The 14,866-nt window shown below is 33.1% G+C and overlaps 1 protein-coding gene across 1 annotated transcript; it reads left to right on the top strand.

Annotated features, from left to right (window-relative positions):
- The first annotated feature begins 448 nt into the window (after window positions 1–448).
- LOC143233949 (uncharacterized) lies at window positions 449–13,003 on the top strand. Its single transcript, XM_076470876.1, has 2 exons — window positions 449–604; window positions 4,597–13,003. The coding sequence occupies exons 1-2, from the start codon at window positions 602–604 to the stop codon at window positions 6,595–6,597; spliced, it is 2,004 nt and encodes a 667-aa protein (XP_076326991.1). The 5' UTR covers window positions 449–601; the 3' UTR covers window positions 6,598–13,003.
- The last annotated feature ends 1,863 nt before the right edge of the window (window positions 13,004–14,866 follow it).

A 14,866-nucleotide genomic window follows, 5' to 3' on the forward strand; every position in this document is an offset into this window, starting at 1 on the left:
AATCCTCTCTCTAGTCCATTAGTGGACTTTATTCCGAGAGATGGGTCACTTTAAGATCCTAATCCTGATATCTAGCTCCACAAATGAAAAAAATATAGATGTTCTCGATAGTAGCAGAAATAATTGGCCATTCAGATTTCTTAACGTTAATTTTCCAATAGGAGTGACCAGCAAAAATCAATAGAAAGTGCCAGGTATTGAATTTAAAGAGATTTTTAAAAAGTTTTTCCTGTATCTGATGCACGATTTAATGTTTGGTAAAAATTCATGACTCTGCGACACAAAGTGTCAGAAAAAGTTGCGAACTATACATGCTTAGCAGTTTTTCTAGCAATTACAGCGATGAGTTATTTAAAAAGCGGGATATACGGTTTGGTATACTATCGATTGACTCAGACACGAGGCACAGTTGAGAAGTCGACTTTGTTTAGGAGGAACCTACAGAACAGAGCTACTGCGCATGTCAACTGAACTACATATGCAGACCTTACTTACATTATATTATATTCTATCAGGTAACTACTGTAACTGATCGTCCTGATTAGTTATATACAATTGACTTCGCGTCGTTGAAGTAGAGATCGACTTAAACCAGTACACAATGGTGAGTACATCGTATCTTCTATCTTAATATTTACCAGTTTGTAAAATATACATAAGAATTCGCGAAAAACAGTTATATTTCTGTTTTATACTACAAGACATGCTCTGTATCGTGTAATTAAAAATATATACTGGGCATTATAAAATGAACAACCGAACAGTATAACGCAAATAATTTTCCATTACAAAAATTCACAGAGTTTTTGTTTTATTCAGCATTATTTTGTAATCCTCCTTCCTGGTGGCTCTTCGGCAAGTCTAGTGCACTAGAAATCATGTTTTGATGACAACGTTGGGTAAAGCATATACAGACCATTGTGTGTGTGTGTGTGTGTGTGTGTGTGTTTTAATTTCGCGCAAAGCTACACGAGGGCTATCTGCGCTAGCCGTCCCTAATTTAGTAATGTAAGACTAGAGGGAAGACACAGCTAGTCATCACCATTCACCGCCAACTCTTGGACTACTCTTTTACTAAAGAATAGTGGGATTGACCGTAACATTATAACCCACGGCTTTGATGTGATGGGATTCGAATCCGCGACCCTCAGATTACGAGTCGAGTATGTGTGTGCGAGTGGTTTCTTATAGCAAAGCTACATTGGATTATCTGCTATGTCCACCGAGGGGAATCGAACTCCTGATTTTAGCGTTGTAAATCCGTAGACTTCTCGCTGTTCCAGCGGGGGACATACCATTGTGTAACGTTGTGCTTAACAAGAAATAAAAATCTGTTCAGGAAATTATTCTGTTAATTATTTTTTCTGCTACACAAATACTTAGGTGAAATACGAATGAATAAATCTGATTTAAACATATATAACACTATTTAATATGAAATCCTATGTTCGGAACAAAAAGACAGCTGATCTTTAAGTTCAGGCTATCGACATGAGTTTACACACTCTGAATATGTATTTTAGATACCAGCTTTTTAGAGAAAAATGATTAAATTTATAGCACATGAGAAACCGACCTAACAATCTGTTAGTTTTTGTTATAGCTTGAGAAAGACGCCTCCTACTTTAAAAATAAATTTAAGATTTATGTTTCTTTGAAGTTAAACACAGAGCTTGTTTGTTTGTTTTTTGAATTTCGCACAAAGCTACTCGGGGGCTGTCTGTGCTAGCCGTCCCTAATTTAGCAGTGTAAGACTAGAGGGAAGGCAGCTAGTCATCACCACCCAACGCCAACTCTTGGGCTACTCTTTTACCAACGAATAGTGGGATTGACTGTCACATTATAACGCCCCCACGGCTGAAAGGGCGAGCATGTTTGGCGCGACGGAGATGCGAACCCGCGACCCTCAAATTACGAGTCGCACGCCTTAACACGCTTGGCCATGTCGGGCCAAACACAGAGCTACACAATAAGCTGTGTTCCTCCCACCAAGAGTATCAAACCCCGCTTTCTAGAGTTAAAAGTCCGTAGACATACTGCTGTGTCACTGGGGATATTTTAGTTCGTTGTTGCTGTAGAATAGAATATGTATTGAAGGAATCGATAGCCGAATTTTAGCGTTATAACTTCTAAACTTACCACTGTACAATAAGAGGAAGTGATTAACTTCAGGAAAGGTTCGGGTAACTAATTTACATTAAAAATAGAGAGAGAGGAAGAAATGTGTTATCTTAAGAGTTGGTAGACAGGTGATCACTTTCTTGTGGACTGTAATTGTAAATTGACAAACAGGGATTTTACTTTATTATACTTATGAATCGAAATTTGTCAATTTATGCATCATATTAACTATTATTCAGAAGTGTGAACATCTTTTGTTAACTATATTTGAAAGTTCAAGTAAATATTTTTCGATTCCTATTGTGTGATTATTCTAATGGCATATAAGAAATATTATTTAATATTTTTAGAGCTAAATAAAATGCAGATTTTCACTGGTATCAAAAATAGCTATTTCTGTGTAGCTTTTTAACCTTATTCAAAAATTACGTTTTAGTTTGTTATAACAATGGTGTTGGTTATAACGTGTATGATTATATCAACACGTTGAATCAGTTGCATTAGCTTGTTATAAATATTTCATGCGATATAGATTCTAAAGAAGGAAAAATGACCTAATTTAATATTCTATTCATTTTGTTCCACCATCTTAGTTTAGTTTGTTCTATTAATTCAAATTCGAGGAAAAGAACTTTCCTCCTCTGGTAAAAACTATTTTTTATTTTTCATAAATTCTCTGTGAGCACATTCATCAAAGAAGGATTGCCTTATGCATTTCGTGACTAAATAATTTTAATGTTATAACTATTTTACATCTATTTGTTTCTACAAGAACATTTTCTCGTTATTTCACTCAATTTTGAAAATATCTGTGAGTTGGTAACACCGTACTCATTACTAAATCAATATCAGAACTTCATAAACACTAAGTAGAAGTGACGAATTGATTTAAAACAATAACACTGTTGTGATGTGTAACTTTGTAATGTATAAAAATGTAAGTTCTATTCTTTAACAACACTGTTGTGATGTGTAACTATGTAAAGTATAAAAATATAAGTTCTATTCTTTAACAACACTGTTGTGATGTGTAACTTTGTAAAGTATAAAAGTGTAAGTTCTATTCTTTAACAACACTGTTGTGATGTGTAACTTTGTAAAGTATAAAAATGTAAGTTATGTTCTTTAACAACACTGTTGTGATGTGTAACTTTGTAAAGTATAAAAATGTAAGTTATGTTCTTTAACAACACTGTTGTGATGTGTAACTTTGTAAAGTATAAAAATGTAAGTTCTGTTCTTTAACAACACTGTTGTGATGTGTAACTTTGTAATGTATAAAATATAAGTTCTGTTCTTTAACAACACTGTTGTGATGTGTAACTTTGTAAAGTATAAAAATATAAGTTCTGTTCTTTAACAACACTGTTGTGATGTGTAACTTTGCAATGTATAAAAATATAATTTTTATTCTTTAACAACACTGTTGTGACGTGCAGCCTTGTAATGTATAGAAATTACAGGTTTTATTGTTAAAACTAGTAAGCGTTGAACTCATATCAACAATTATGAAACGGGTATTACCATAAACCTAGTATTTATGTAAATATTTCCGCCTAAAACTGGAATGTTGTTTACCTTTAATCATAATATTAATAGAAAGACCGTTGAGGAGGTTGTCCAAAATGATTTTTTCATCATATAAAACGAATAAGCTATCCCAATTTACTTTCGTTCGAAGGTTATTTGTTTATTAACCTTGTCCTAGATTAACAGAATTCTAAAGTTTTTCTTTCTCCACTCATGATTTTGTAAAATATTTTGTGTGGTGTGATTTATTATGGACTCGGAGATCTGGCAAATGTGTGGTACTATCGAGTTGTGCCACAACATTTAGTGTATTTATTCCAGATTTTCTACTTCTGGTCACCATTGAATGTTTACGAACACATCATTATTCTGAGAATCATTTTTACTCTTTTCTTTGTAATCAATTTTTTTTTTGCTAAAGAGTATTTCCATTTCATATTGAGAGCGATGAATTAATTTATTATAGCCAATAAAACTGCCTAAAAAGTCAAATAATACAGTAAGTATTTGATACTTTTATTGTAATTAAATCTAAATTTCAATATATTAGTTTAGCTGTTTGTTAGTCAAGGTAAAGCAGTTTCAACCGTATGTTTTTTAGGTTTTATTGAAACGAAATGCCACATGACAGAAACTATACGATGTTCAATCCCATGTAGAAATTGCCAAACCGAGAAGTAAAATTGTATCCTAATTATTATAAAGTGTTCCTTAGATGAAAATATTTACTTTTTATATAATGATAGTGTATTTCTTCCCCAACGTGGAAGAACTGAGTTTAACAAGTCGACTTTAAAATAACTTCCTATTTTTATATATATTAGAGACAGTGTGTTCCTCATTATCACAAGTATCTACCTATTATAAAATTGGTTCACGTTATAACAATAACAAACATTCATTATACTCATAATGTATACTTACTGTAACTTTTATCTTTCACAGCCACGAATCGTGACCTGCCTAGTTTTTTTGCTGTGCACAACCTTGATGGTGGTTACAGAGGGCGCTCCAATAAGGAAGACTACAGAAACGTCACACGCGGAAGGCAACTGTACCACATTGAATACTGAGCAAAAAGAAAGTACGGGCTCTATACCAACAGGAATTACTTTAATTGTTGAACCAACTACAAATGTCTCTATAGGAAGCATTGATCTAACAAAAGAAACAAAGGAAACAAGTATTAATGAAAAACAAGATAATTCGGATGGTTTAACTAAAGTAAGTGCAATGAAAGATTCTAATGGCAACGTTGCTTACGCAAACTTAACTAGCAAAGTAAGTGGTTACATTGAAAATCAGCACATGATCACGGAAGTCATCAAAGAAGGCTCTCCTATGGTATCAGGTGAGAACTCTGATCTTAATTCATTCCCAATTCATGACGCTGACTCTAAAATAGACTCAGTTCAAACTGGTATGGTGAATACGTCAGATGATATTCAAACTGGTATGCATGATAACTCTAGTGTGCATATGAAAAATAAAATGAAGAATTATCCTGAAACAAACGACCCATTGAAAATTAATGATCACTCCAGGAAAGACAACGCGATGAAAAAATATACAGAAAAGAATGCAACTCCATCTGAGAAGATGACCATCTCTATGCAGTCGAAAGATGATAAGAAAACTACTATTGTAGTAGAACTTGAAAATAACGAGAAATACAATGCTCATACTAATCAGATGGGTGTTTCGGAAACTAAAGAAGGGGGTTTAGGTCATGCAGACAGCTCAACTGCCATTACTGATAAGGAAAATGAAATGGACCTTACAGAAAATTCATCTAATATGCCTCTTAAGAAAGATGACTTGGACTCTGTAGATAGTCCAGCTAGTATGACTATTAAGAAGAATGGCATTAGTTCTAAAGAGAATTCATCTTACGCGCCTATTGATAAAAATGGCCCAGAATCTGAAAAACAGTCAGCTGACATGACTCTTGAAGAGACCTTCCTGAACTCTAAAGACACACCATTTGACACGCGTGTTGGGGAATTTGGCTCGAACCCTGGAAATAACTCAGCTAGTATGACTGTGGAAGAAGATGGCATGAATTCTAAAGACAATTCATCTAACATCCCTGTTATGAAAGACGGCTTGGACCTTGAAGACAATTCAACAATCATGACTATTGAAGAGAATGTCATGAATGATGAAGGCACACTATCAGATATGGCTGTTAGAAAAGTTGGCTTGAACCCTGGAAATAACTCAAGTAGCACGACTGTTGAGGAGGTAGACATGAACTCTAAAGACAATTCATCTAACACGCCAATTAAAAAAGATGGCTCGGACCTTGAAGACAATTCAACAAGCATGACTATTGAAGGGAATTTCATGAATAATGAAGATACATTATCTGACAAGCCTGTTAGAAAAGTTGGCTCGGACCCTCGAAATAACTCAGCTGGCATGATGAAGGATGACATAAACTCTAAAGAAAATTCATCTAACATGCCTGTCTTAGAACCTGAAAAAGAGTCAGCTAACATGACTGTTAAAGAGGATTTTGTAAACTCTAAAGGCAGTTTATCTAACATGTCTGATAAGAAATATGGTTCAGAACCTGAAAAAGAATCATCTGACATGACTTTTGAAGAGGATTTTATGAATTCTAAAGAAAATTCGTCTAACATGCTTACTAAGATGGATGACTTTGGTCCTAAAAACAAACCATCTGACATGATTCTTGAAGACAGCGTCATGAATTATAAAAGTAGTTCATCTGACGTGTCTGTCAAGAAAAATGGCTTGGGCCATGAAGACAACTCATTTAACAAAACTATTGAGGAGGATAGCTCAAACTACAAAGACAGTTCATCTAACATAACTACTGGAGAGGACATCTTAGACATTGGTGAAAGTCCATCAAGCGTGATTAAGGAAGAGAAGAAAGACATAGCTAAGACAAAATCACCAAAAATCGAAACCATTTAAAAGGAATACAATTCTACGTTAATATTAAAAACAATATTTCAGTAGAAACGAAAGCCAATAGAACGGTATCACACACTATTTAGCAGCTTTTTACACCAGTTTGTGTCTTAGCACAGAAATTAATTGTAAATGCAAAGTACTATGTTTTTTATTTACTATTCTTGTCACGCTTATTCGTCTCTTGTTAAAGACAAATAAAAATATATAATTTTTATAGTTTTTTGTGCATTTAGAGATATACCTTCTGATTAATTAAGTCAGCATAATTTTTTTTAAATGTGGTTTAACCCTCTCCTCTCTTCTGTATGTAATGTGATAACAGCTTTTAATTTATATTATTTGAGAGATATTTATACAACTCACTCTTAACTTTTATGACTGATGAAAATGTATTAATTCGTCATGGACTTCAATCACCAAGTTCTGATCGTATTATAATGTTAACTAAGAGTTTCGGCCTATTTTGAACCTAAGGTATTTTTCTCTCTTTGCATTAACTGTATCTTTCAACATGCTTTATTTTCAGGATAAGTTTTACTGTATTTTATCAATTTTTTCCATTTTCTTTTCTATTATAAAAATGTCTAACTTACAACTCTTTGAAATAAAATATATTTGATTTAGTTTGTTTGTCTTAGCGCAAATTTACATAATAGACGATCTGCGCTCTGTTCAACGAGGCGTATCGTATCTCTTGTTGTTTTTTTCTTTAGTGTTGTAAGTCTATAAACTTACCATTTGTCTACCGGGGAACCATTATATTTGGAGAAGTGGTAATGTAATTTTCTTTCGAAACTATTTCCTTTGAAATATTATTTCAAAAACTGGATTGTTTCATTAGGTTTGTCGAGAAAGACGATTGTTAAATTTATCTATTCTAATCACGATAACTGGTCTTTACATGATATTACCTATAATTGATTAAGTCAACTAGATCATAAACGTTATTAAATTGTTATTTACATTCACTAAAATTCCTCTTCACACAGGTCTATTTTATTAGTTCTTTGATAGAAATACATCGTGAGAAAGTTACTACGTACTTTGCACAAGTGTGGTCATGTCTAATCTACTTTCTAAAATATATTTACAAGTGTTTATGGAGTAACTGTAATTATAAGTAGTGTTGAAAAGAAATTGGTTAGTTGCCTATAAACAACATCTTTGTTTGAAGAGCAGCATGTTAATAGCTTCAAGCTCTATTGTGATAGGAGTCTTAGGCTTGGTGAGGGTCAGATCAAATTTAATTGAAAATTTGGAGAAAAAATACTGTTTACGTTTTGGTTTGTTTTGAATTTCGCGCAAAGCTACACGACGGCTATCTGCGCTAGTCGCCTTTAATTTAGCAGTGTAAGACTAGAGGGAAGGCAGTTGGTCATCACCACCCACCGCTAGCTCTCGGGCTACTCTTTTAACAACGAATAGTGGGATTGGCCGTAACATTATAACGCCCCCACGGCTAAAAGGGCAAGCATGTTTAGTGTAACAGGGATTCGAACCTGCGACCTTCGGATTACGAGTCGAACACCTTAACCACCTGGCCATGCCGGGTTCTATACTTTTAGGAGACACACATATTGACCAGTAGTTTTTATATATAATTTCACTTTAAATATTTCAGGAAAAGCGTCAAAGAAGCTGGGATTTGAAAAATTACTACTGACTGACATTTGTCGAGACTAAATTAACAAGAGAGTTTGTTTCACACTGTATATCCATAAGTCTATAATTACTTCAACGTTTTCTAGTGATCCATAAGTTTATGACACACTACATAAATAAAATAAAAATAAAAAATAGTTGATTTTAAAGTAAATAGTATTATGTTATCAGTTTTACCCTAATTCTTATTTGTAAATGACATATAAAATTGATAAAAATTAAATTTAACCAACTAAATTTAACTAAATTTATTTACATGAACAACAAAATACATTTGTTGTTCATGTAATATGGTAATATAAACAGCGACTCAACTGCTACTGTATATATTGTATCTCAGTTGGTCTGATAATTCATGATGCTGACGAACGTCTCGGCGGCACTGAATATAACAGATAAAGTGTGGCTGATACACTGTTATAAATTTTCTTTTTTTCATAACATACTGGCCTGGCATGACCAGGTGGTTAAGGCACTCGACTCGTTATCCGAGGGTCGCGGGGTTGAATCCCCGTCACACCAAACATGCTCGCCCTTTCAGCCGTGGGGGCGTTATAATGTTACGGTCAATCCCAATATTCGTTGGTAAAAGAGTAGCCCAAGAGTTGGCGGTGGGTGGTGCCTTTCCTCTAGTCTTACACTGCTAAATTAGGGAAGGCTAGCACAGATATCCCTCGTGTAGCTTTGCGCGAAATTCAAAACAAACCATAACTTACCATTATTACTGCGACGACATTTATAAATGCTTTATGAATATTGTTCTTATTCTTTTATAGTGTGAGCTTTTAGTATATCTGTATTCTGCTGTGGTGTCAGCACTTTGTTATATTCAGGTAAATTGTGTTTTTAAGTGGTCTTTCCGCGGTTTTATTTTATTTTTTATATGCAAATCCAATAACGATGACCGTCCTACGATAACAGACGTTGTAGGTGAAATCTTGCAGACGATTCTATACTTATTCTAAGCCTACTGTATCATATTCTATAATGTCTTGTTTATCTTGCATGACTCTATTAACTATCATATGCGTGTGTCGTTTGTAAAAGTTTTTGCATAATGAAATAGAGCTTGGGTTGTAGTGATAATACACTGGTTCTTTTAAGATGTTTTTATTGTTATTGTTGTTTATATGAGCGCAAAGTTACATAATGGACTATGTGTGCTCCGTCCACCAAAGAAATTCGGACTCCGTATTTTAGTGTTAAAAGTCTAAAAATTACTTCTGACCTATCGGAGGACTACAGTGTTGTTGTTTCTTTGAGTATCCATATTTAACTACTAGACAATGGAAGCCCATACCCTATTTCACAACATACCTAATGGAGGATGGGAAGAAGTGTTGATTAGAGAATTATTATTATGTTTGTTTTCTAAGAAAACGTTTGTAAACAATAATTAATAAGATTTAAGTCGTCTGTTTCGTATATGTTGTTAGCTTTTAAAAATAATAGGATATATTTCAAATTAAGTATTTCTCTCCTTCTTCTCATGTGAGAAAATATCACTTTTTTATCGAAATAATGTCATAAAAAGTCGCTGAGATAGTTTGTAAATCTGCATTTTTGAAAGAAAACAACTTTCGTTTGCTAATTTTGTTTCACGGTGATGTTGTCACTGCATTTTTTGTTAACATCTCTGTAGGTAAACAATGTAGTTTTTTTATTAGATTGATAATTCTTTAGTTACTGTTTTTGTTACAAAGTGAAAATGCTCTGATTACTTAGGTATGGAAATGAAGGAATTACATTTTTATATTAATGTGTACACTAGAAAAAAACGACATTTCTATTTCATAATATATTATAATGTTTCTATTTATGGTTTGCTAAATAGCGTAGGAATGATACAGGTGTTTTGCGTATTTCTTGTAGTTCATCAAATTAACCATCGAAATACGTTTCGTATATAAATTTTTCTCTCGATTGTCCCTGCTTGTTTTAGTTATATAACGCTTGGTGTTAAACTAGTGCGAATATCTTTCTACAGTTTAATGTAAACATCTGATAAAAGAAAACATAAAAACATGAGTCTAATAAAATGTCTTCATTTTTTCATTGCTTTCAGTTTTGTTGTGGAGTTCTATAGAATACATAATACGTTACGCTATTTATTAAAATAGTTTGTAAATTATAATTGTTCCCACGACAAAGCAAAACAACAGTAACAAAAACAAGAGCTTTAGTATAAGATGTGTTCAGGTAACCAGACCAGATATTCCACAAAACTTATATATATTACGTGCTCAGTACATTACCTATACATAGCAGTTTTTATAAATATTTGAAGAGACTTAAAACTTTTACCTTTAGGAATCCCCCCTCGAAAAAAAAGACTGAAAATAAAGTTAACTATACAGAATGAATATAAGATAGTGAAAAGTTCGCCAATATGTAACCTCTTGAAATGTAGTGACTAATTTGTTACTTAAAATAGACACTGTTAAGCGAACTGGCATTTAAAAAATGATAGATCGACGACTGAAAGTAATAATAAAACTAAATTACGCGAGCAAACTCATTAGCTTTAGGCTCAGAAATTTAGTGTTTGACGTTACTAATTGATAATTTTCAGTGAGTACTTCAGATAAGTGAAATGCTTTTTAGTTATAAAAAAGAAACTTTTGTCTATATCACACAAAAGTACCCGAGCAACTTCACTAGAATTGAGTGTATTATCAGTGAATGTTTCAGATAAATCAATTAAAAAAAATACAACAAAAAACGTAGTCTTACCTGTAAATTCTAAGTCTTTTATGCGTTTATTAGTATTTGTATTCGCCCGCGTCGCGCTAAACATGCTCACCCTCCCAGCCGTGGGGGCGTTATAATGTGACGGTCAATCCCACTTTTCGTTGGTAAAAGAGTAGCCCAAGAGTTGGCGGTGGGTGGTGATGACTAGCTGCCTTCCCTCTAGTCTTACATTGCTAAATTAGGGACGGCTAGCACAGATAGCCCTCGAGTAGCTTTGTGCGAAATTCCAAAAAAAACAAAACAAACAGTATTTGTATTATCTAGAGTTAATTTTGATTTGTATTGACTTATGTTGTTAGTTATTCATTTTGTAAAAACAAATGAAATACACGCAGATTTTACTTGCGAGACAAAGGCGAAATTTGAAATAATTAAGGAACAGGAAAAATGAATAGTCTGATGAAGCAAGCGCTTTATGACAAAGAATCCCGGTTGTTTTATGGAACACAGTAACAAAAGAACAAAAAAAAACGTCTGTTGTAGCCTGACAGTATATTCACTGAATTAGATATATCTATTATACTGACATACATTTTTTCATCCTTTTAATTAAAAAAGTAAAATTTTCAAAATTATGTTCTCTTTTCATAGTTTTCCAGTTCGACGCAGAGAGGTACCCAAGTGATTTACTCATTTTTACTTCCTTTAAGTAGTTAACTAAGTTAAATGAAGCTCAAAGTCTGCTTGTGTGGTTTTCAATACTCATTTTAATTAGTCCTTGCAAAGCTGGATTAAGGGTTTTATCAGGCCTAGGGTTTTCAACTTATAGAGGCCCCCTTGAGACAAAACCTCTATGTGCAATACTTTTATAGTCATAGCTTGAGGCTCCCTAATTAATGTGAGGCCCTGGGCTTCAGTTCGGTAAGCTCATGTTTAATCTTACACTGCTAAATTAGGGACAGCTAGCACAGATAACCCTCGAGTAGTTTTGTGCGAAATTGAAAAGCAGAAACAAACTTTGTCTAATATTTCGAATTCAACATCCCTATTTTATGTATAATAATAAAAACAGAAAATATTCAGTTGTGTGTATTGCTCATTATATAAGGCGTTTTGAAACTAGAGAAGTTCCTAAAATATTAATATATATTTTTAAGTCGTAGAATGTTAATTGAAGTAAGAGTCTGACAGGGATCTTCCAAGCCAAATTTAATAAAACTCCTATCTCAAAGAATAACATGCAGAAGCTTACACTGGGAAGTAAATACACAGAGAAAGTGTATGTAAAGAACATTCTAAATGTTAATGTCACATGATACTAATTTAATATCATTTTATCACGTAGAAAGAAAATTATAAAGCATTTACTGCAATCTTTTTTCTTTCTTTTTTTTTTACAAGTGAGTTAGATCTTGGTGTGACGTAGTTATCAGAGAATGTTGCCTCTCGCTCTGGAATTCTAAATAAGAATCAAAGTGGTCAAATTACATAACATTAAGTAGTGTTAGTTATTAGCAGCACATTCAGTAGGTGAAAGTTAAATTTTATAATAAACTTATGTCTCTATTTCCTGGACTTACAATTAATAATTAATCTATAATTTCACGCTAACTTTCAATTTACTTGTCAGTACTTCCACTCGGCGTTTCTTGGAGGTAACTTCAAAGAAACTTATGCCACTACCAACTTATTACAAATGTAACCTCGTATAAAGGTCTTTGGAAATAAGTTCATGCTCTGTAGTGCAATAAAAACACGTCAGTACACAGTTTAATAGTGAGACTGATGTAAAGAATATCTGTGAAAAAACAGAAAGTGTGAGATATCTCCTTATTCCTTAATACTTTGAGAAAGCTATTTGTACGAAAGCTTCTGTGGTGCTTGAAATTAAGTTGTATTTAGGAAAATCAGCTGACACACTGATAGAGTTGTTTGTAGTCAAACCAGCTTGACACACCGATAGAGTAGTTTGTAGGAAATCCAGCTTGACACACTGATAGAGCTGTTTGTAGGAAAGTCAGCATGACACACCGAGAGAGTTGTTTGTAAGAAAACCAGCTGCCACACTGATAGATTTGTTTGTATGAGCACACTGATAGAGTTATTTATAGGAAAACCACTGATAGAACTGTTTGTTGATACACTGAGAGAGTTGTTTGTATGAAAACCAGCTTGACACACCGAGAGAGTTGTTTGTAGGAAAACCAGGTTGATACACTGAGAGAGTTGTTTGTAGGAAAACCAGCTTGACACACTGATATAGTTATTTATAGGAAAACCAGCTTGACGCACTGGTAGAATGTTTTTGTAGGAAAGCCAACTTGTCTCACAAAAAGTGTTGTTTGAAGGATAGCCAGTTTGACGCTGATAGAATTACTTTTAGAAAACTTTTCTTGGCAATTTTAAAGAGAGTTGTTTGTTGTAAGGCTTCTTGACATTCTTAGAAGGAGAGTTTCTGTTGAAAAGTTAGCTTTGTACATTGAGAAAGTTTGTTTGTTTGTTTTTTGTACAAAAGCCAAGTACTACAAATTTGTCTTTATATTTTCACAGTTTCTTTTTGTACTGTCTTCAACAGTGTAAATCTTTTTAACTTTAAGATTTAACGTTATATCATAAAACTGAATCGTATCTCGATTTGTGTCTACGTTATATTGGTGTGTGTGTATTTTTTTCTTATAATAAAGTCACATCGAGCTTTCTGCTGAGTTATTTTAGTTACTTTATATGTTTAATATGCTACGTTAACGTAGTTTTCTTTCGTACAAAATTAGGTAAATATGATGGGTTCAAAATCTTGTTTGCGCACATGGTCCCGAAGGTAAGAAATAATAGATATTTCTTTGTGTTACACGTAATTACAAAAATGTTACAAGTCTTGCGTTGTAATAAATATTTCATACTTTATTTAACTTATAAAGGAAAAAAAGAAGCAATTTGTCCATCCGATGCATATTGAATGGAATAGAATTCACAAATAAAATTGAGAATTACACTTCAGGAATACTGATTATTACCCTACGAAAAATATGTGGAACAAATTGTGTGAGTAATTGTTATAGCTCAAAAGAAAGTTTTTAAGAACGTTAGAAGAAAATAGAAGAAGTTAACTAGTGTTTTATTTGCTAAATACAAGCTGTTTTGTAGTGGAATGAAGTTTCATACACTTAAATCTCGTGGTTAACTTGAAGGTCAAAGAACCGAGTCTCGATATGCTGATGAACTTTTTACCAATATGGCGTTACGACCTTTAGGCTAAAGAGAAATGTTATTAGTGCGTGCTTTTCCAACACAAGAGTTGATATGAAGTATTGTAAAAGTCTAAGTGTCTAAAAGTAAATAAAGTAAATAATTCACCATTTATTTACTTGAGATATAACTATATTTGTTATGTTGTGTACTGTATAAAAAGCACTAATTATGCTTTAGTATAAATTTAAATATATTTTGTATGTCTTCTGTTAATATATTTATTGTATACGTTGTATAAGATGATATTTTTATTGCACTTTTATGGTCAGTATTCCATACAGAAAAAAATTATGTAATTAATTACAGGAACTAGATTAGACAAATAACTTACATTAATTAGCTACTGCAAAATTAATATACATTGCAGTCCAAAAGTGAGTTGTAAGAATCCAAAATACACAAAAGACTCTGGAAATATTAAGCAGAGAATAATTTCTAGCATGAAAAACAAGAGAATGAAGCAAGCACGAGTGAATGAATAAAACAAAATCGTTATTCATATAAATCACAGCAACGTATTGCTGGGGCTTTATTTACCTAAAACTAAGCATCCTCTGTGTTTGCTATATAAAATTTCTCTAGCTGTTGCAGCTCGGGAAAGAACATCTGCACGAGACAAATACTTTCAAATCAGACAGAAGCCCTAATGTAGTATCCCACAACCTTA

The sequence above is a fragment of the Tachypleus tridentatus genome, chromosome 12 (genome assembly GCF_004210375.1).
Source record: "Tachypleus tridentatus isolate NWPU-2018 chromosome 12, ASM421037v1, whole genome shotgun sequence".
In the NCBI taxonomy this organism is placed as follows: domain Eukaryota; kingdom Metazoa; phylum Arthropoda; class Merostomata; order Xiphosura; family Limulidae; genus Tachypleus; species Tachypleus tridentatus.